The following is a 23,825-nucleotide window of genomic DNA, read 5'->3' as shown; positions in this document are numbered from 1 at the left end:
AACATCTGCCCCGATCCGACCCGACCCAGGTACCCGTTTCCCTTATCCGATCTCTTTCTTTTATGATTTAATATTTATTTATACTTATATTTTACTTTTAATAATAAAAATATATATTTCCTTCCCGCCTCTCTCTCTCTCTCTCTCTCTTTCTTTCCGCCGTCCCCTCCCTCTTCCTTCTCTCTTTCCGCCTTCTTTTCCCTCTTGTCGCCGTCCCGCCCTTACGCCTTGTTTCCCTCTTTTCTTCTAACTCTTTGCTTATCCTTTGGTTCTTCCCGCCTAAGGATGTCTGCAGCTCCACGCGCCAAACTCCTTACATGGAAGCCTGCGTGAAGACATCTTGTTCCTGCGATGCGTGAAGAGAACTCTTCTCACAGCGCGCTAAGAATGTATGTTCTTCCCGCAATGCGCTAAGAATGTATGTTCTTCCCGCGATGCGCTTAGAATTCTTGTTCTTCACGCAGCGCGCTAAGGAATTATGATTCTTCCCGCAGCACGCTAAGGATTGTTGTGCCAGCCTTCGCGCTCGCGCACTCAGCCTTCTCGCGCTTGACCCTTTAGTCTAGTCCTGTTTTATCCAGCCTGTATGCTTTTGTGTTGCCTTTTCTTCTGAGCTGTTGACCTAACCTATCTAATGTCTGAATAGTTACTTTCGGCGCAGCATGCGTACCAACCCCCATTGGTTGGTAGAAAAAGTGACTGACATTATCTTTTGAGATCTGCTTTTGCCATGCTTGACCAGTACCTTTATCTGATCCGCCCATGCTTTTTACTGTTCCCTGTCAGCTTTATCTTGCCCCCTGCAGCTGCCATATCTTTTGATATCTTTTGTTATCTTTTGTTTTGTCTTGTTCTGTTTGTCTTGGAATCTTTTCCCTTTTTTTCTGGATTTATGTCTCCTAGGGTTTCTCTATAAATAATAGTATTATTTTTCCTAACACTACACACACAAAACACTTACTCTCTCCTGTTCTCTTGCCCCTTGCTCTCTCTGCCGTCTTCCTCTCTGCCTCCGTCTTCCTCCCTGTTCTGCCCTGCTTTTTCGGTAATATATATATTATATATAATAATTTACTTATTAATTATGCTAACTCATAATCAAGACTTAAAACCAATCATTAAAACAATAATCTTATTTATAGGTTAACTTGTGCTTGTTTAAAGTTGGTTCTTGCTTTATCTTACACCGCATCGTTTATCAAGTGAGTAATCTCGTATCTAATCCCTTTTTGCTTTTAATGTTTTGGGATGTTCATGTGTTCATACAAACTTAGAGTCTTAAACTGTTTATGAACTTTAGTCGCGCAGTATCCCATGTGTTGAGGACGTAGACTTGGCTGTTTATTTGTATGTGTGGATCATTAACCGTCTTGTCGGTCTATTCCGCAGTTTTCATGGTACCATTAGATGAACACGGGAGAACTATCGTTTATGATTTTCTCTTTTGTTACACTTGCACAGTTAGTCTTGTTTGTGAGCTCAATTGTGAGCACTGGCAGTCTTGTCTCTTAGAGTTGGTCCCGATCAGATTACACCCTTGTTGAAAACCAGACATACACATGTTGCGCGCAGATTTATGATTATCTATGTATTGTATTAAACTTGATTTCTCACCAACACGCAAGTGTTTGACGTTTATTTTAACACATGATCAGGTTTGCAGTAGCTGTTTTGGAGCTTGTGGACACGTAGGACGTTTTCACTTTTGGACCTAGAATTAAAATGTATTAAGACAAGTTAATGTTGTTTGAATGTTATAATTTATAATATATTGATTTATGTTTGATTTATGTTCTTTATTTTCCCCGCTGCGCGTGCGCGATAAAATGTGTATTAATAAATATTGACACCAATAGTGTCGCGAGTAATGAAGCAATATGTGGCGCCCCGATGTATAATCCGCCTTTGGTCGGGGTGTTACAGATTGGTATCAGAGCTCGTTGACTTTAGGATAGGTGGTTAGACGTAACGGCCTAGAATACCTAAGAGTCCCTTCTCGCGCATGAGAGAAATCTCATGATTGCGCGCTTATTGTTAATTACTCGTTATTTATGAATATGCTCGCGCTTGCGCAGTATATGATTTTATGTTTTATTCCGCGATATTTCGATTTTTGTGAATTTCGATTTTTATTGATTTTACTTACATATTCGTTTGTTGGGATTGAAAATCCGAAAAGTCATGGTGATACATGAATAGTTGATTTTCAATTTCCATTTACGATTATGTTCTGAGGTTGGAGACTTGAAAAGTCATGGTGATACATGAATTGTCAACCTCCAATACTCATTTTCTTGTATATTTTATATTGAGGATTGAAAAGTCATGGTGATACGTGAATCGTCAACCTCCAATGCTCGTTTGCTCGTATATTTTAAATTGGGAATTCGGAAAGTCATGGTGATACATGAATTGTCGATTCTTGATTCGAATTTGTTACCTTTATTAAGTCTGCATTTAGGGTCATTTATTTTACTTTAACTTTTGATAGCATCTAACTCCGTGAAACCAAGCTTTATAAAGTTATACTGTGCGATAAAACCAAGATATTAACTAAAATTAAAACTTTTATAGAATGCCTCCGCTATCTCGCCGATTTCAGAGAAGAGAAGCCTCGCGCATGCGTAGACAGCAACGTTCCCAGGAAATGGCCGCCGCAATAGCCCAAGCTTTGAGCCAAAACAATACCAACACCTCGAGTTATAACATTAAGACATTTAATGCGGGTAACCCTCCAAAGTTCACAGGTCTCGAAGGAGCCACCGTGATGCTCCAGTGGCTCGAGAAGATAGAAAACACTTTCCTTCACACCCAATGCCCCTCAGACAGACGAACCCTATATGCTTCCAGTGTCCTGGAATCCAGAGCGCTTACATGGTGGAATGGAGTAGCCCATGCGCGTGGCGCAGAGGCTGCTTCTAGCATGACATGGGAGGAATTCAAGGAAATTCTTACGCGAGAATTCTGCCCTCCCAACGAAGTTAAGCGCCTGGAGGAAGAATTTTGGAACTTGAAGCAGTACAGCGGTGAAGCGCGCGAGTACGCGACGCGCTTCCATGAACTAAGCCTGCTTGTCCCTCACCTTGTTACCCCTTCCCGCCGAGCCATAGAGAAATTCCTTGGGGGTCTCCCCATGGAAATTCAAGATTCTGTATGGGCCAGAAACCCAGTTACCCTCTCTGACGCCATCGAGTTGGCCGCTGTGCTTAGCGACAACCATGTCAGAGCAGGAACCCTGTTCCTGCGGGGAACTGAGAAGACCAAAACCACCAAAACTGTCCCTGAACCCGCAGAAACCAAACCAGAACCCTCAAACCGTAACAACCTCAAGCGCAGGCGCAAGGCCTATGCGCTTACCAACCCGCCCATTGTCCAGCAACCCGTTTACCAACCCCCAGTTTACGCGCCTAACCCACTGTCAACCTACCCAGCACCTCCTGCAGTCCATAACTATGCCTTAACCAATCCAGCACTCCCTGCCCCGCCAACTAAGAAACCTTACACAGGAAACCATCCCTTTTGCCCAACCTGTAGATTTCACCACCCAACCCAAACCCCGTGTCGACTTTGTAACCGATGTGGCCGTACTGGTCACACTGCTGAAAACTGTAGAGTCCTTCCCGCCAATCCAATTGCGCCAACACCACCAGTCTACCCGCAGAACCCACAATCAATCTACCAAAACCCACGACCCAGATCGTGCTTTAACTGCGGTGATCCCAGTCATTTCCGGAACGCGTGCCCAAGACTACAAGTTCAGATTACGCAAGCGAATCCGGTGAACCAGATTTCGAACCAAGTGACGCGTGGACGAGCTTTTAACATAACCGCGCACCAAGCGCAAGCGAATAATGACGTAGTTAATGGTACATTTTTACTTAACGGATTTTATGCTTCTGTACTTTTTGATACTGGCGCCGATCGAAGCTTTATCTCTCGCGCCTTCGAGCAGAAGCTTGCGCGACCGCGCAACGATTTAAAAGAAGATTTTTCAGTTGAATTGGCTAATGGTGAAATTATTTTAATTAACTCAGTGATTAAAGATTGCACGCTTAACCTTAACGAAAACGATTTTCTAATCGACCTCATCCCCATGCCTCTTGGAAGCTTTGATGTTATCATTGGTATGGACTGGCTCTCGAAGAATCGCGCCGAAGTTATTTGCGCCAAGAAATTGATTCGCATACCTCGAGAAAATGGTGATCTTTACATTTACGGCGAAAAACCCTCCAGTGGTCTTAAACTTATGTCTTGCGCCGAAGCCCGTAGGCTCATGCGGAAAAGGTGTGTTGCATTTCTAGCCCATGTGGTTAAACCTGCTGAAGAGAAGAAGCTTCGCGATATCCCTGTTGTGCGTGATTTCCCTGAAGTTTTTCCTGATGATCTTCCTGGTATCCCTCCCGCTCGTGAAGTCGAGTTCCGTATTGATCTTGTCCCTGGTGCTTCCCCCGTGGCTAAATCTCCTTATCGTCTTGCACCCGCTGAGATGCAAGAATTGGCCAGCCAACTTCAAGAGTTGACTGCTAAAGGATTCATTCGCCCTAGCTCTTCGCCCTGGGGTGCTCCGGTGTTGTTCGTTAAAAAGAAAGATGGATCGTTTCGCATGTGTATTGATTACCGCGAGTTGAACAAACTCACCATTAAAAACCGGTACCCCTTACCGCGTATTGACGATCTCTTTGATCAACTCCAAGGTGCCTCTTGTTTCTCGAAGATTGATCTCCGCTCTGGTTATCACCAGTTGCGCATCCGCGATGAAGATGTCCCGAAGACTGCTTTTCGAACTCGTTATGGCCATTTTGAATTCTTGGTCATGTCCTTCGGTTTAACCAACGCACCCGCCGTTTTCATGGATCTAATGAATCGGGTGTGTAGGCCTTTCTTGGATAAATTCGTGATTGTGTTTATCGATGATGTTCTGGTGTATTCTAAGACCAAGGCCGAGCACGAGCAACATCTTCGGTTGGTGTTGCAAAAGCTCCGAACCGAGCAGCTCTATGCTAAGCTTTCCAAGTGTGAATTCTGGTCTGATGAAGTACAGTTTCTTGGCCATGTTGTGAACAAGATGGGTATTCATGTCGACCCATCCAAAATTGAAGCAATCAAGAACTGGATTACGCCATCCTCTCCTTCTGAGATCCGTTCCTTTCTGGGCTTAGCTGGTTATTACCGGCGCTTCATTTCGAACTTCTCGAAGATCGCTTTGCCTTTAACAGCTCTAACGCACAAAGGTAAACCGTATATTTGGGGCTCGAAGCAAGAAGAAGCCTTTCTAACGCTCAAGCGTTTGTTGTGTGAAGCTCCTGTTCTTGCGCTACCTGAGGGTAATGATGATTTTATCGTGTATTGCGATGCATCCAACCAAGGTCTCGGTTGTGTTCTTATGCAACGAGGCAAGGTTATCGCTTACGCATCAAGGCAACTCAAGGTTCATGAAAAGAATTATACAACTCACGACCTCGAACTTGGTGCAGTTGTTTTTGCCTTGAAGATCTGGAGACACTACCTTTATGGTACTAAGTGTATCCTCTACACTGACCATAAAAGCCTTCAGCATATCTTTGATCAGAAGGAACTTAACATGAGACAACGCCGATGGAACGAACTCATCAGCGATTACGATTGTGAGATCCGGTATCATCCTGGTAAGGCTAATGTGGTAGCCGATGCGCTCAGCCGAAAACCCTGTCAGCTTAACTGTATCTTGCCGCGCACCCAGCTTCACTTCGCGCCGATTCAAAGCAACCTTGAATCGCGTATTCGTGACGCGCAGCGCGCATCCATCAGTAATGGTAACCTTCGCGCCGAGTTAGCGTGTGGCGCGGAAGCGCACTTTGTCCCTAATCTGAGTGGAATTCTCTGCTATCTCAATCGCATCTGGATTCCCTTTGATGAGAATCTTCGCGCTGATATCCTGAGTGAAGCACACAAATCTCGGTATTCTATTCATCCTGGCACTGATAAGATGTACAAGGATTTGCGCATTACTTATTGGTGGCCCGGTATGAAGAAGGATATTGCTGTGTTCGTAGCTAAATGTCTGACTTGTTCTAAAGTAAAAGCTGAACACCAACGCCCATCTGGTTTGCTCGAACAACCAGAAATTCCTACGTGGAAATGGGAATGTGTAGCGATGGACTTTATTACCAAGTTACCTTTGACAGCAAGCAAACATGATAGCGTTTGGGTAATAGTGGATCGATTGACTAAGTCTGCTCACTTCCTGCCCATTCGTGAAAACTACCGTGTTGAGCAACTCGCGCAGCTTTATGTCAAGGAAATTGTCTGCCGCCATGGTACTCCTTTGAGCATCATATCCGATCGCGATGGCCGTTTTATATCTCGCTTTTGGAAATCTCTCCAATTTGCGCTAGGAACTCGCTTGGACATGAGTACGGCATATCATCCTCAGACTGACGGTCAGTCTGAGCGAACTATTCAAACTCTTGAAGATATGCTCCGATCTTGTGTTCTTGATTTTGGAGGTAATTGGGATTCGCACCTGCCTTTGATCGAGTTCTCTTATAATAACAGCTATCATTCCAGTATCGGTATGGCCCCATTTGAAGCACTTTACGGTCGTAAGTGCCGCTCCCCGATTTGTTGGAGCGAAGTGGGTGAAACTCAAATCACAGGACCCGAACTTGTTCAAGAGAACAGATAAAATCGCCAAGATCCGTGATCATCTGCTGATTGCTAGAAGCCGACAGAAGAGTTACGCAGATCGCAGGCGAAAGCCTCTCGAATTTCAAGTTGGTGATCTTGTTCTCCTCAAAGTGTCGCCCTGGAAAGGTGTTGTCCGCTTTGGGAAGAAAGGTAAGCTTGCTCCTCGATATGTTGGACCATTCAAGATTCTCGCGCGTGTGGGAAAAGTTGCCTACAGACTTGACCTGCCACCCGCGCTCAGTAATGTGCATCCAACGTTCCATGTATCCAATCTCAAGAAGTGTTTAGCTGACGAGAACCTTCACATTCCACTTGATGAAGTTCAAGTTGATGAATCTATGCATTTCGTTGAGAAGCCTGTTGAGATTATGGATCGCGAGGTTAAGCAAACCAAGCGCAGTCGTATCCCTATCGTGAAAGTTCGCTGGGAGTCCAAGCGCGGAGCCGAGTTTACATGGGAAAGGGAAGATCAAATGAAGATCAAGTACCCGCACCTGTTCTCTGCGCAACCTACTTCGAGATAAATTTCGGGACGAAATTTCTTAAAGTAGGGGAGACTGTAACATCTGCCCCGATCCGACCCGACCCAGGTACCCGTTTCCCTTATCCGATCTCTTTCTTTTATGATTTAATATTTATTTATACTTATATTTTACTTTTAATAATAAAAATATATATTTCCTTCCCGCCTCTCTCTCTCTCTCTCTCTCTTTCTTTCCGCCGTCCCCTCCCTCTTCCTTCTCTCTTTCCGCCTTCTTTTCCCTCTTGTCGCCGTCCCGCCCTTACGCCTTGTTTCCCTCTTTTCTTCTAACTCTTTGCTTATCCTTTGGTTCTTCCCGCCTAAGGATGTCTGCAGCTCCACGCGCCAGACTCCTTACATGGAAGCCTGCGTGAAGACATCTTGTTCCTGCGATGCGTGAAGAGAACTCTTCTCGCAGCGCGCTAAGAATGTATGTTCTTCCCGCAATGCGCTAAGAATGTATGTTCTTCCCGCGATGCGCTTAGAATTCTTGTTCTTCACGCAGCGCGCTAAGGAATTATGATTCTTCCCGCAGCACGCTAAGGATTGTTGTGCCAGCCTTCGCGCTCGCGCACTCAGCCTTCTCGCGCTTGACCCTTTAGTCTAGTCCTGTTTTATCCAGCCTGTATGCTTTTGTGTTGCCTTTTCTTCTGAGCTGTTGACCTAACCTATCTAATGTCTGAATAGTTACTTTCGGCGCAGCATGCGTACCAACCCCCATTGGTTGGTAGAAAAAGTGACTGACATTATCTTTTGAGATCTGCTTTTGCCATGCTTGACCAGTACCTTTATCTGATCCGCCCATGCTTTTTACTGTTCCCTGTCAGCTTTATCTTGCCCCCTGCAGCTGCCATATCTTTTGATATCTTTTGTTATCTTTTGTTTTGTCTTGTTCTGTTTGTCTTGGAATCTTTTCCCTTTTTTTCTGGATTTATGTCTCCTAGGGTTTCTCTATAAATAATAGTATTATTTTTCCTAACACTACACACACAAAACACTTACTCTCTCCTGTTCTCTTGCCCCTTGCTCTCTCTGCCGTCTTCCTCTCTGCCTCCGTCTTCCTCCCTGTTCTGCCCTGCTTTTTCGGTAATATATATATTATATATAATAATTTACTTATTAATTATGCTAACTCATAATCAAGACTTAAAACCAATCATTAAAACAATAATCTTATTTATAGGTTAACTTGTGCTTGTTTAAAGTTGGTTCTTGCTTTATCTTACACCGCATCGTTTATCAAGTGAGTAATCTCGTATCTAATCCCTTTTTGCTTTTAATGTTTTGGGATGTTCATGTGTTCATACAAACTTAGAGTCTTAAACTGTTTATGAACTTTAGTCGCGCAGTATCCCATGTGTTGAGGACGTAGACTTGGCTGTTTATTTGTATGTGTGGATCATTAACCGTCTTGTCGGTCTATTCCGCAGTTTTCATGGTACCATTAGATGAACACGGGAGAACTATCGTTTATGATTTTCTCTTTTGTTACACTTGCACAGTTAGTCTTGTTTGTGAGCTCAATTGTGAGCACTGGCAGTCTTGTCTCTTAGAGTTGGTCCCGATCAGATTACACCCTTGTTGAAAACCAGACATACACATGTTGCGCGCAGATTTATGATTATCTATGTATTGTATTAAACTTGATTTCTCACCAACACGCAAGTGTTTGACGTTTATTTTAACACATGATCAGGTTTGCAGTAGCTGTTTTGGAGCTTGTGGACACGTAGGACGTTTTCACTTTTGGACCTAGAATTAAAATGTATTAAGACAAGTTAATGTTGTTTGAATGTTATAATTTATAATATATTGATTTATGTTTGATTTATGTTCTTTATTTTCCCCGCTGCGCGTGCGCGATAAAATGTGTATTAATAAATATTGACACCAATAGTGTCGCGAGTAATGAAGCAATATGTGGCGCCCCGATGTATAATCCGCCTTTGGTCGGGGTGTTACAGGCTGACTGTATAATAATTACACGTATCAATTAACTATCACTACTCAAATCATCTTTCTAGTCTTAGCTATTACCCACAACGAACGGGGGTCCGGGGGCAGCGCCCCTGGCAGCGGGGTTCTAGGGCGGCAGCCCCTAGCGGGGTCCAAGGGGCAGAGCCCCTGGCTGGGGTTAAGCTTAACACATTTCCATTAGGATTTTAATTCACTTCCTAATTCGTTAGCGCATTCCTCTTGACGTATTAAGTCTGATTCGCTATCTGATTCGTTGCCGAACTTAACTTAAGCGGGCTTAGCTACTGGCGAAGTTAACATCAGCAAACTTAGCTAGTAGTGAACTTAACCAGTGGCGAACTTAACATTTAAGCGAACTTAGATATGGCGAAGTTATACAGCAGCATACTTATATAACCAGCGAACTTATATACGAGCGAAGTTATTCTTGGCGAAGTTAAGCACTCAGCGAACTTGGCTTAGCGAAGTTACAGCTTGGCGAACTTGCTATGCTTAGCGAACTTAAACCTTGAGCGAACTTAGCTTTGCAGGCGAAGTTGCTCAGCAATAGTTACAGTTCGCTCCAAAAACCCCTTAATCATGATCGTTTCGTCGTGAAATCCTTGGATGTGACACGGATCAAACCCGTAAACGTTCTCATGTTCATTTTCGGATAAAACTTGACTCGAAAGCGCATAAAGTTTGGACCTTTAGATTAAAACGTTCAATAATAGGTCTAGGGTTTATTTTAAACGAGTCATACGCAGCTGCGAGTTCGTTAAGTTCGTTTCTAACATCAAGTTTACGACTTTACGTTCTATTTACACCCGATCTAATCTCGTTCTAAGTTTCAAGGTTAAACGTTAATAAAAACGTAAGTTAAGGTAAAAGACGTACCTTTAATGCTCGTTTGGATCTTGTTTAACTTGGTTATGAACTCTCAATCTTGTATATAGCTCGTGTAATAAAGATCTAATACTAACTAACGTTCGTTTGGACTCATATCTCGCTCTCTCTCTCGGCGGCCGTATATAGTGTAGTGTATGTGTGTTTTTGAGTGTGTAGAGATTAGGATGGAAGAAATGAGGATTTTAGGGTTTTAGGATGGTTTAAGGGGATATTTATATCCCTTAAAGCCCATGGACCTAAGGCCTATTACCCTTTAATCCACCATAATTAATCCAAGCCATGATTCTTTATTAAACACTAGCTAATATTATTTAACGTTCGACAACTAAACGAAATCTTCCTTTATTTAATATTACAATATTTTAGGATGTTACATATAAATAAACACTACTACAAAGAAGAATTGGATAAATTTCTATGTAATGAAAACTAATTTACTTTAATTTTCTTTTTATATATGCAAGAATATATGATGGTAAGTTCATTTAAAACAAACGAGTTAGAGACGTCGCGGGGTCTTGTACTTGATTCGTGAAGAAACCTTTATGGCCCCTCTTGCTGGTTATCTCATCAAAACCCCAAAATGATCCAAACTATCTTTGTAGCTGCTTTTACTGGTACGTTGCGATGGGGACGCGATGTAAACGCGGTTGGTATTCGTACGGTTCGTTACATTACCGTCAAAAATATATTTTATAACAAAGTTTAAAGTTTGGTGGCCAACGTAAAAAGGAAAAAAGTTTTAGGTTAGTTTTTATAAGTTTGATGGTCAAAGTGTAAAGACAAAAATTTTAAGTTGGTTTTTATAAGTTTGGTGGTCATAATAAAAAGAAAAAAAACTAAGTTTGGTTGCTTTTGACAAAAGTTGAAAATTTTATTGCCAAAGTATAAAATGCAAAAGTAAGTATGGTGACCAAAATATAAATATAAAATATAAAAGTTCAAGTTAGATTTTAATATACTATAATAATTTAAAAAGTAAATATCTTTTTACAATCTTAATTTTCGTATCGAGTTAATCTAATAACTGTTTTCTAAGTGCAGATGAATTATTGTGTGCGGGTTGTGCTTGTTTCACTTGTTGTGCCGGAGTTTTGGGCACATATGCAGCCACAGGACACTCGGACAAGCAAAAATACGAGAGGTTGAGAGAGTAATAACAGGCGATAAGGTAACAAGTATATGATGGTTCGCCATTGTTTATATGTTTAAGTTGTTGGGCAATTTATAGGGAAAAGAGTTATTTTCGTCTCTATGGGATTAATAATATCAAACTATTACCGTATTTGCTTTTGTTGTAGAGCATAGTATAACTTTTAAATTGTATATGTTAAGTGTTACGTTTGAACAAGTGAATTCGGTAATCAAATTCAACTCTCAAGGCACGATCGATATTGCTAAAGCACGCAATCAACTCTTTTCTTATTAATCGGCAAACGAAAAAGATACGATTAAACAATTAAAACCAAAGTTGGGTTTATATAATTCCTGCAAACATACTTGATTAAAAACAAAAATTTAAACTCTAAACTAAATTCAAAACAAAGATCATCATCATCGTACTCAGTATATCCCACCAATAGCAATGCTATGGTAGGGTCTGATGAGGGTAAGATGTAGACAGCCTTACCTCTATCCCATAGGGATAGAGAGGCTGCTTCCGGTGAAACCCCCGGCTCGAAAACAAAGATAAAATATAAAAATAATAATCTCTTAATCTCCTTCAAGTCATACTAGGAGAACAAACTGAACCACTCTTATCCAGAAGTGTTGTACTTGTTTAGAACTCTCTCTCTCTCTCTCTCTCTCTCTCTCTCTCTCAATGTATGCTAGCATTCTTCATCATGATATCATAGTTATTTCACCATCTTCAAACTTGCCAACGGTTTGGTGAACATATCGGCTTCTTGATGATTTATTTCAATATACTCCAATTCGATTTCATCGTTGAGTACCTTTTCTCTAATGAAATGATGGTGAGCTTCAACTTTACTAGTGACGCACACTCTTGAGTTGCCATTGTTTATGCAATATACTCAGCTTTGGTACGAGACACTTGGTTTTTGCTGCATCATGTTATAGCTCCTGACCCCACCAAAAATATACACCCGGTTGTTGATCGGCGGGTAGTTAAGTCTCGTGCATAACAATCGTGATGCCCAATAATTTGATTTTCGACTCCTAGAACATGACACCGAAACCAGGCGAATACTTTAGATTTTGCATAAACCAACTTAACACTCCTACTACATACGCAATATCCAGTCTAGTGAGCATTAAATGAGACTTCCCACCAATTTTTTATATACAGTTTTCTGTTCTCTTCTTTCATTTGTCGACCCAAAGGTGTAAATTGGTCTCTACTGGGATCGTCGGCTTACAACTCGCCATCTTGAATTTGCTTAATCGCTCCACCGAATACTTGTGTTGGTGCAACAGAATCCCATTTGGTTTATATTTTAACTCCATCCCGAGAAAGTACCTTTGTCTTTCTATAACTTTCATATGAACCTCGGTACGCAAGTTTTCTTTTCATTAGTCGATCACACTTCTCAAGTATCCCGTGATAATCAAGTAGTCAACATATACCAAGACCACAACCACAACCACCTTTGTTTTTTTTTCATTCTGACATATAGTTAGGTTGGCCAGACCGTTTAATACAATTATGTTTGTTGGTTTGGCCGTTTTTCTCATTTTAGTGCAAAACCAAGCCTTTAAACTTTTAAAAGTTTAATAGCCTTAAAGAAAACCAAATGTTTTACTTACTGTAATATTTTTTTCTATCATAATATATTTAGGTAATTATAAAACTATATTTTTATAAACCTCATGTTGACCTATTCAACATGATAAGTTAAACTTGCTATGCATGACATAAACAGATTAAATAATTAAACGACTATTTAGACATGCTTTCAATCATGCCATTAATGTATTAACACTAGTATGACGCGAACATGTTTACCTTTAAAAACTACCGCTAACCAGTATATATACATTAATGGGCAACCCCTACTGATCTGATGTGGCAGTCGCATGGCACCCATCACACGAGAGGTCTCTCTAACCTCCCAACCACCGCCCCCCCTTTTAATAAAATGGTCATGCGTTACCTGAGAGTACTGACGGTGGTCAGTATGGTCATTCCCTTTCATTTGAGGGTTAACCGATCAAAATTCTTTTATTTTTTTCTTTTCTTTTTTAATTCTTTTTAGTATTAACTATTAAATAATGGTATGGTGAAGAATGATAGAGAATTGTGTATTTCCATGGTTGAAGGACGATGTTGAATAATAAGAGGGAGGCAGACTTTATTCAAACATCACAAATGAGAGGAATGATGTCGAGTGATTTATGCCCCTTAGCCTAACTCGTTTAGCATAACAAATTGTGGTCTACAGATTTATACAAACCAAAGAAAGATGTGTTTAATTACATTTGTAACCTCTAAAATATTTACACCCATTTTGGCGGCAACACTCTTCATCTCTCTTCAGTTGCAGGTAGGTTTCAATTTCTTGATTTCATCTGAAAATCATGCCACCATACATCCAACTCCTCATCCTATTATCACCCACCTTCTTCATCCTAACATCATCTTCACCCCCAATCAACCTAACCCTAATCGGGTCAGCCCATTTCACCAACACCTCCATCATCTTAACCCAACAACTCCCCGTCTGCACCTCCCGTTCATACTCCCCAACGGGCCGGATCCTCCACTCTTACCCGATCAGATTCTTCAACAAATCATCAAACGCCACCGTTTCATTCTCCACCCACTTCACCTTCACCATCACCCCACCACCACCACCCTGCCTCTCCGGCGAGGGCATTGCCTTCCTAATCGCCTCCGACCCCACCACGTTGCCACATTCAGACGGGTTTATCGGGTTACCCGACTCCCATCTCTCCGACCCGTTTCTTGCTGTCGAATTCGATACCCGGTTCAACCCGGCTCATGGGGATATTAATGATAACCATATCGGCCTTGATGTGAACTCGATTGTGTCCGTTGCCGCGGTGGATTTGAATTCCAAAGGGGTGGTTTTGAAAAGCGGGAGGCGGGTTTCGGTTTGGATTGAGTACCGGGATGAGGAGAAGATGATTCGGGTTTGGGTCGGGTATAAAGATTCGAAACCGGACCATTCGGTTCTTTCGGTTCCGATTGATGTTTCGGTTATTTTGAATGAGTTTATGTATGTCGGGTTTTCGGGGTCTAACGGGCGAGGATCGTCGATCCACTCGATCGAAAAGATTCAGTTTCACACGTTCGCGTCGTTAGACCCGAACGTGCAAATGGAAACGCGGTCGTCAAGAGCGTGTTTGATTTGCTACCCCGAAGATCCCAGTTTCAAAGAGTTGGAAGCCGGGATACGAGGGAATAATAATCGTAAAGACGATCGGGTACTCGAGTTGGCTTTCGGGTTGGTGTTGTTAACCGCGTGTTTGATCATTTTCGCGGGTTTTCTCATGGTTTATTGTGTTTGTTTAAATAAGCGAGAAGCGTTAAGACGACGGTGTCTAGAACGCCCCCAAATGTATCGGTTTCAGGAAACCGAGGTCCCGAAAAAGCTGAAGATAGCGGATATTCGGTCAGCGACGAAAGGGTTTGACCCGAACCGGGTTATTGGGCAGGGCGCGTCTGCGGTCGTGTACGAGGCTCATATTCCATCTTGCGGGAATGTGGCTGTGAAGCGGTTTAGTAAAGCGAGTCAAACGGGTTTGCTTGGTAACCAGTTTGTGACCGAGCTCGCGACAATGGTGGGATGTTTAAAGCACAAGAATTTAGTCCAGTTACAAGGATGGTGTTGTGAGGGTAACGAGTTGGTTCTCGTTTATGAGTACATGCCGAACGGGTCGTTAGATAAAGTAATACATAAACGAACGAATAACCGACCGTTAACGTTTGAAAAACGGTTAAACATACTTCTCGGGGTCGCGTCGGCTTTAGTGTATTTACACGAAGAATGCGAACGACAGATTATTCACCGAGACGTGAAAACATGTAATATTATGCTTGACGCGGATTTCAATGCGAAATTAGGGGATTTCGGGTTGGCTGAGGTTTACGAGCATAATGCTCGTAAACGTGACGCGACACTGCCAGCTGGCACAATGGGGTGCCTGGCACCCGAATACGTGTTTTCGGGTGTGCCAAGTGTGAAGACAGATGTTTACAGTTTTGGAGTGGTGGTGTTGGAAGTGGCGTCAGGGCAACGGGCGGTGAACGAGGATGGTGTGGTAGTGACGGATTGGATGTGGGATTTATGGGAAAAACGGATATTAATAGCCGCGGCTGACCCGAAGCTGATGGGGCGGTACGATAAGGTCGATATGGAGCGGATGTTGATGGCGGGTTTGATTTGTGTGCACCCAAATGATCGTTTGAGGCCGACAATGAAGGAGGCGGGGCGGATGTTGAGAGGCGGGATGGTACCGGAGCTGCCAGTTAGGAAGCCGGTGGTGATGATTCAGTCGGTGATGCCGTAGCGGGCGGCGGAGTTGGTGGCGAAGTTGGGTGGTGATGAGTTGGATACACCGTGGTCAACGCCCAGGACTCATTTTAGTAAAGGGAAGTAGTTTTGTGTTTTGAAATGTTTGTAAATTGATGATGATTTAGTGAGCTATTTTGGGCCTTTTGGCAAGGTAAGTTTTGTATTGTTGAATGTGATTTTTGAAAGAAAAATATAATGCAAATTGTTCTTTAAACATATGAATTATAAATGTATAATTACTTTTTGTTCGTGTTTTAACTAATTTAATGTTGTTATTTTGAAAAAATTGTAAGAAAGTGACCACGTTGGATTAATATATTAATAGGAATTTGTATGTCAAAAGTTGAAGTGGCCCTCTAAAAGACTAGAACCGTTCTGCAATTGTGCTTGCCAAGATACACCATTAGACCATGTGTAGTGGTGGCTTTGCCACCTGCGTTTTGAGCCATAACGCGGGGGTACACCCCCCCCCCCCCCCCCCCGCGTTATGTTGAAGCCAAATTTCCAAGCGTTTTATATACAACGCTGAAAACACAAGGGTATAACTCTGGAAACACCGCCCCCCTCCAAGTTATGCCAACTTTATGACTACACTTGTTTTTTATACAAAACCATAACTCTGACTGGGCGCCACGTGTCGCATAACCCCTGGATGTGGAGCTTTACGACTACACATGGTTCTATGTTGTCTCTTGTAACACTTGTCGTTTAGATGAAAGTAAAATTTGTAAGAAACCTAAAACATATTTTAATTGTTGATTTAATGTAAATGTTGATAATAATATACTATAGTGTAAAAATTGTTTTGTAATTAGCTTTGTGTACATAATTTAATAAGCCCCTTTACCAAATTAAACTAAATTATATAAAATAAAAAAAAATTTAATACGTTAATGTGTTTTGGTTTTCTACATAACATAAAGGTTATCAATGGCCGAATGATATTAAGTTAATGCTGAAATATGGTAGTTGAAATGTTTATAAGGCTTTTACTTGGGTTAACAAAATCATAAATATGTAATGATAGAAAGAGAGTGGAGTCGGACTGGGATTTGAGGTGAAAGGTAGGAGATGGTGGTGAGAGGGGAAAAAAGACAAAGTGAAAAAGAGAAGCTGGAGGGGAAAGCGTGGTGATGGGATAATGTGACATGATAGTAGGAGGGCTGGAGGAACAGCGTCCCGTCATCTTTGGCGAAATCACACTCGGCTGGTGGGTGTAAATGACCCCTCACCCTAAAAGACTTACTTTTTTTTTTAATGTTCAAGCTTTCCTCTTACTATTTACATTATATCGCCAATGCCAGGAATCGAACCCTGCACCTCTCACCCAAAGGCCAAAGCCTTTACCATCCCACCAAAGTGGTGATGGCCCTAAAAGACTTACTTGCTTTTGTAAAAATTATCTATGTTAGATGATTTTAATCAACATGACAACTTAACACGTGTAATTGCATAAATTAATTAAGAAAACATGACTGCTTTCTTAATTACGATAGACAAATTAACTAAAAACACAATATTTAAACCAATAAAGCCTAAACGGCTAAAAACCAAACTACATTCTTATTGTGTATCCTAGGAATTGATTCACCATATAGAATCTATCTAAGAGGACTATCTATAGATAAGAAATGAAGTTAAAACATGAACAAAAAAATGAAAAATACAAATGACAAAGTCTCCTCGTTGCATTATTAGTCAACACAAAATAATAAACGAATATACAACTATACCCACTTTTCTCATAATAACAATAATTAGTCAATCAAATTGCATGTTACAACCTACATCAAGAAAAAGACATGGATGGAGAAATAATAAACACAAAAACACCACCAAAAGTCAATTCCAATGCTTTCTCATCTCATTTGTGATCAACCAAAAAATAAAATAATAAACACTAACAAAATTACAATTCTACCCCTAGTACTTGGTAAACAAAGGCAGCTACCAATCAAAATTCAGATTATTACATGTCAAATAAACTAAAAAGATCCAAATTTGGAGTTGTGGGTGAAATTATATGTGAAGATAAAAGATTTGTAGGAACTTGTAATAAATGGATTACTATCCATATAATTATAACTCCTATTATTATTATTATAACTATTAATATTATGTAACGCAGGGCTTAAATCCTGAAAAAAAATCACTACCTAATGGTGAGAAATAATTTGGTGGGACCGGCGGCAATAACGCCGGCGCCAGCGACAATATTCCGGGAAAACAACTCATCTCCAACCCATCAACACCGTCCACCACGGCAGTCTGCGGCGGTCTTCTACCGTCCGATGACTTGGCTGCACGTTCAATGGAAGCAAACCTGGCTTCCGGAGATACTGCACCGCCGTCGTCTTGGAAGGCTGAGGAAGATGAGCCTGAGCCCACCGGAGATGGGGCCGATGGGCCGGTCAAACGTTGGACGAGATTCATGAACTCGTTGGTGGTTGTGTGGATGACTTTTGGGGAGACTGTGTAGATGATGACTGGTGGCCGGTGTTGTTGTTGTTGTTGGGGTGGTGGTTGGTGGTGGTGGTGGTGGTGGTGGGATGCCGGAGCTACTGGTGGCTTGCGGATCTTGTGGGAGTCTTTGTGGACTCGGAGAGGGGCGGTGAAGAGGTAGGTCCCAGCAGAGCCCAGTTGGACCCACAGGACTCACCTTGAAGAGAGACGTCTGCGCAGAAACCAACTGGATCCGCAGGACCCACCATGCTCAGAGACGTGACGTCCTTACGCGCAGTACGCAAGCTGTTCCCGCAGGAAATGCCTCCCAATGGTGAAGTACTCCGCCTGTTCCCGCAGCTGCGGATACAAGCCATCAGGGAAGGCCACCCGCGCAGCAAGGCTACACGCACAAGGCACTTAGCTGTCAATAATTCAGTAGTCACCTGAAGGAATGAGCAAAGCCGGGAACAATCCCGCACAAAGGCGGGAGGGGGAATACTCCCGCCCAAATGAGCCAGTCCGTACGATACTGGAAGATCTTTTGTACTGTACCTGACGAGGTATGGGCAAAAGATCTGACCAGAGATACGACAGCCCATTGACAACAGTATGGCGAGCAGCATGCTCTTGTACTGTATGTCACTATTAGCCGCTACCTACTCACCAACTCCTGTCATACCACGTGCATAGCCTGCAGTTGGTGGAAAAGGAATAGTACACAACAGGCCTGGTCACTTTCAGCCGCTGCCTACCCACCAACTACCAGCATGGCACGTGCGTAGGCCACAGTTGGTAGAACAGGAATACTATTCAACCGGCTATACCCTCTTGGAAACCTACCTTCGGCTATAAATACCCCAAATGGTATGATCATCTCATCTTATCTTGTATCTTACATCTTATACCTGATATCTGCTCTAGCAATCTCTTAATATACACTTATATTCAAGAGCAATCTAGTCTGATTCTCACGCCGGAGGGTGGTCACAAGGAGGTACCCCCCCCTTCTCAGTGACGAGCTCACGGTGTCTGTTTTGCAGGTTATCAGAAGAACCATCTTTGCCGGGTCTAACCCCTCGTGGGAAACATCTATTTAACCCCCAGATTATCCGTAATCTGCCCGGGGTCACTTAGTGTTTCTTCATTGGCGCCATCCGTGGGACCCCTATCTTGCCCTGGGGGGCATCGTACACCGTCTGGTGTGGCTCCGGAAACTCAGGCTCGAACGACTCGAGCATGAACTTCCGGACGACGTACTGATAGAGGTCGGCCGGAAGAGCACACTGGCATTCGCCAGCAGTGCTCTTATCGTCTTTATCAGACGTAGACGTCGGGATCTCGACGTGCGCGTCAGATTCTTCGGCAGCAGCTTCAAAATCGTAGGTAGAAGACATGGTTTGGAGGTAAAGAAGAGTGATTTCAGGAGAATGCTTGGCAGAAAGTATTCGCCGGAAATCGTTTACAAGAAGAGAAGAGTGAAAGTGTGAATTACAAGAGACCCTCTCCCCCTTTATATACTCATCGCAATTAATGCGATGAATTTAATGCGGAAGAGAGAGAAATCGCAGGTGCAATGAAACTATGACACGTGGCAAAGTGCAAGCGGGCAACAGCTGTTGAAAGGACGCGTGCCATTAATTTCGCGGCCACACGCCCGAAAAATCGCGCCACGCGTCTGAAAAAGCGTCTGGAATGACAATGTACTGTCACGTCACCATAACTTCCTGCACGTCCTGACACAGTCAGAAGAAACCGTCGGACGACGTTTCAACAGTTTGGACTGTTCTTATCCTTTCACCAACTCTTCGAATTTCAAAATTTCAAAAAGATTCAAAAGTAAGCGGGAAAATACCCCTTACCTTGGCAGCCAAGTAACTGTAAGACAGGTGCGAGTACAGTGTTAAGGCAAAACCCTTCACATACTTAGCACCTGCAGGGAATTGAAGCCAAGAATACCTCGGCGACCAAGTAACTATAAGACGGGTGCGGGTACAGTGTTAAGGCAAAACCCTTCACATACTTAGCACCCGCAGGGAATTGACGCCAGGAATACCTTGGAAGTAAAGTAACCGTAAGACGAGTGCGGGTACAGTGTCAAGGCAAAACCCTTCACATACCTAGCGCTCCGCAGGGAATTGAAACCAAGAAGGATCTTCTGGGCAATGCTTGCGGAAACGGGAATAACATCCCCGCATAGCGGGAACGTTGAGAACTACATTGTTTGAAGCTTCAAGATGGAATTGGTTGTTTTAACATAATTGATCACTATGATCAAAACTACCAAAACCTCATGGAGAATTCACACAAGTGTGACTCAACGCTCCTGACTTGCGAGGAGGTTACAGACCTACCCGCATCATACCCAAAGATCAAGCAGGAAAGTCGGGAATTTCTGCAAGTGACATAAGGACTTCCGCGGGAAGAATCCCCATGGAAAACCTTAAAACTAAACCCTTTTCAAAAACCCTTTGCTTAAGTCCAAAAGTTCACCTCACTTATTAAACACTCATGAGAAGAACATTGGACTGGGGGGACTTGAAGAGGTAGGTCCCAGCAGAGCCCAGTTGGACCCACAGGACTCACCTTGAAGAGAGACGTCTGCGCAGAAACCAACTGGATCCGCAGGACCCACCATGCTCAGAGACGTGACGTCCTTACGCGCAGTACGCAAGCTGTTCCTGCAGGAAATGCCTCCCAATGGTGAAGTACTCCGCCTGTTCCCGCAGCTGCGGATACAAGCCATCAGGGAAGGCCACCCGCGCAGCAAGGCTACACGCACAAGGCACTTAGCTCTCAATAATTCAGTAGTCACCTGAAGGAATGAGCAAAGCCGGGAACAATCCCGCACAAAGGCGGGAGGGGGAATACTCCCGCCCAAATGAGCCAGTCCGTACGATACTGGAAGATCTTTTGTACTGTACCTGACGAGGTATGGGCAAAAGATCTGACCAGAGATACGACAGCCCATTGACAACAGTATGGCGAGCAGCATGCTCTTGTACTGTATGTCACTATTAGCCGCTGCCTACTCACCAACTCCTGTCATACCACGTGCATAGCCTGCAGTTGGTGGAAAAGGAATAGTACACAGCAGGCCTGGTCACTGTCAGCCGCTGCCTACCCACCAACTACCAGCATGGCACGTGCGTAGGCCACAGTTGGTACACAGGAATACTATTCAACCGGCTATACCCTCTTGGAAACCTACCTTCGGCTATAAATACCCCAAATGGTATGATCATCTCATCTTATCTTGTATCTTACATCTTATACCTGATATCTGCTCTAGCAATCTCTTAATATACACTTATATTCAAGAGCAATCTAGTCTGATTCTCACGCCGGAGGGTGGTCACAAGGAGGTACCCCCCCCCCCCGGTTCTCAGTGACGAGCTCACGGTGTCTGTTTTGCAGGTTATCAGAAGAACCATCTTTGCCGGGTCTAACCCCTCGTGGGAAACATCTATTTAACCCCCAGATTATCCGTAATCTGCCCGGGGTCACTTAGTGTTTCTTCATTGGCGCCATCCGTGGGACCCCTATCTTGCCCTGGGGGGCATCGTACACCGTCTGGTGTGGCTCCGGAAACTCAGGCTCGAACGACTCGAGCATGAACTTCCGGACGACGTACCGATAGAGGTCGGCCGGAAGAGCACACTGGCATTCGCCAGCAGTGCTCTTATCGTCTTTATCAGACGTAGACGTCGGGATCTCGACGTGCGCGTCAGATTCTTCGGCAGCAGCTTCAAAATCGTAGGTAGAAGACATGGTTTGGAGGTAAAGAAGAGTGATTTCAGGAGAATGCTTGGCAGAAAGTATTCGCCGGAAATCGTTTACAAGAAGAGAAGAGTGAAAGTGTGAATTACAAGAGACCCTCTCCCCCTTTATATACTCATCGCAATTAATGCGATGAATTTAATGCGGAAGAGAGAGAAATCGCAGGTGCAATGAAACTATGACACGTGGCAAAGTGCAAGCGGGCAACAGCTGTTGAAAGGACGCGTGCCATTAATTTCGCGGCCACACGCCCGAGAAATCGCGCCACGCGTCTGAAAAAGCGTCTGGAATGACCATGTACTGTCACGTCACCATAACTTCCTGCACGTCCTGACACAGTCAGAAGAAACCGTCGGACGACGTTTCAACAGTTTGGACTGTTCTTATCCTTTCACCAACTCTTCGAATTTCAAAATTTCAAAAAGATTCAAAAGTAAGCGGGAAAATACCCCTTACCTTGGCAACCAAGTAACTGTAAGACAAGTGCGAGTACAGTGTTAAGGCAAAACCCTTCACATATTTAGCACCTGCAGGGAATTGAAGCCAAGAATACCTCGGCGACCAAGTAACTATAAGACGGGTGCGGGTACAGTGTTAAGGCAAAACCCTTCACATACTTAGCACCCGCAGGGAATTGACGCCAGGAATACCTTGGAAGTAAAGTAACCGTAAGACGAGTGCGGGTACAGTGTCAAGGCAAAACCCTTCACATACCTAGCGCTCCGCAGGGAATTGAAACCAAGAAGGATCTTCTGGGCAATGCTTGCGGAAACGGGAATAACATCCCCGCATAGCGGGAACGTTGAGAACTACATTGTTTGAAGCTTCAAGATGGAATTGGTGGTTTTAACATAATTGATCACTATGATCAAAACTACCAAAACCTCATGGAGAATTCACACAAGTGTGACTCAACGCTCCTGACTTGCGAGGAGGTTACAGACCTACCCGCATCATACCCAAAGATCAAGCAGGAAAGTCGGGAATTTCTGCAAGTGACATAAGGACTTCCGCGGGAAGAATCCCCATGGAAAACCTTAAAACTAAAACCTTTTCAAAAACCCTTTTCTTAAGTCCAAAAGTTCACCTCACTTATTAAACACTCATGAGAAGAACATTGGACTGGGGGGACTTGAAGAGGTAGGTCCCAGCAGAGCCCAGTTGGACCCACAGGACTCACCTTGAAGAGAGACGTCTGCGCAGAAACCAACTGGATCCGCAGGACCCACCATGCTCAGAGACGTGACGTCCTTACGGGCAGTACGCAAGCTGTTCCCGCAGGAAATGCCTCCCAATGGTGAAGTACTCCGCCTGTTCCCGCAGCTGCGGATACAAGCCATCAGGGAAGGCCACCCGCGCAGCAAGGCTACACGCACAAGGCACTTAGCTCTCAATAATTCAGTAGTCACCTGAAGGAATGAGCAAAGCCGGGAACAATCCCGCACAAAGGCGGGAGGGGGAATACTCCCGCCCAAATGAGCCAGTCCGTACGATACTGGAAGATCTTTTGTACTGTACCTGACGAGGTATGGGCAAAAGATCTGACCAGAGATACGACAGCCCATTGACAACAGTATGGCGAGCAGCATGCTCTTGTACTGTATGTCACTATTAGCCGCTGCCTACTCACCAACTCCTGTCATACCACGTGCATAGCCTGCAGTTGGTGGAAAAGGAATAGTACACAGCAGGCCTGGTCACTGTCAGCCGCTGCCTACCCACCAACTACCAGCATGGCACGTGCGTAGGCCACAGTTGGTAGAACAGGAATACTATTCAACCGGCTATACCCTCTTGGAAACCTACCTTCGGCTATAAATACCCCAAATGGTATGATCATCTCATCTTATCTTGTATCTTACATCTTATACCTGATATCTGCTCTAGCAATCTCTTAATATACACTTATATTCAAGAGCAATCTAGTCTGATTCTCACGCCGGAGGGTGGTCACAAGGAGGTATCCCCCCTTCTCAGTGACGAGCTCACGGTGTCTGTTTTGCAGGTTATCAGAAGAACCATCTTTGCCGGGTCTAACCCCTCGTGGGAAA

At 43.6% G+C, this 23,825-nt stretch overlaps 1 protein-coding gene and 1 pseudogene across 1 annotated transcript; one reads left to right on the top strand and one right to left on the bottom strand.

Moving 5' to 3' along the window:
* Positions 1-13,491: 13,491 nt before the first annotated feature.
* On the top strand, positions 13,492-15,951 carry LOC143540508 (L-type lectin-domain containing receptor kinase S.6-like). Its single transcript, XM_077033550.1, has one exon. The coding sequence runs from the start codon at positions 13,592-13,594 to the stop codon at positions 15,545-15,547; it is 1,956 nt and encodes a 651-aa protein (XP_076889665.1). The 5' UTR covers positions 13,492-13,591; the 3' UTR covers positions 15,548-15,951.
* A 1,343-nt stretch (positions 15,952-17,294) lies between these two features.
* LOC143540515 (uncharacterized) overlaps positions 17,295-23,825 on the bottom strand; it is a 42,848-nt pseudogene continuing 36,317 nt past the window's right edge.

Source organism: Bidens hawaiensis, unplaced genomic scaffold, assembly GCF_021521415.1.
Source record: "Bidens hawaiensis isolate Kalapana, Puna unplaced genomic scaffold, B.hawaiensis_p1.1 tig00012269_1, whole genome shotgun sequence".
Taxonomy (NCBI): Eukaryota; Viridiplantae; Streptophyta; class Magnoliopsida; order Asterales; family Asteraceae; genus Bidens; species Bidens hawaiensis.
The sequence above is the reverse complement of the archived record's forward strand: the minus strand, read 5'-3'. Positions and strand labels throughout refer to the sequence as shown.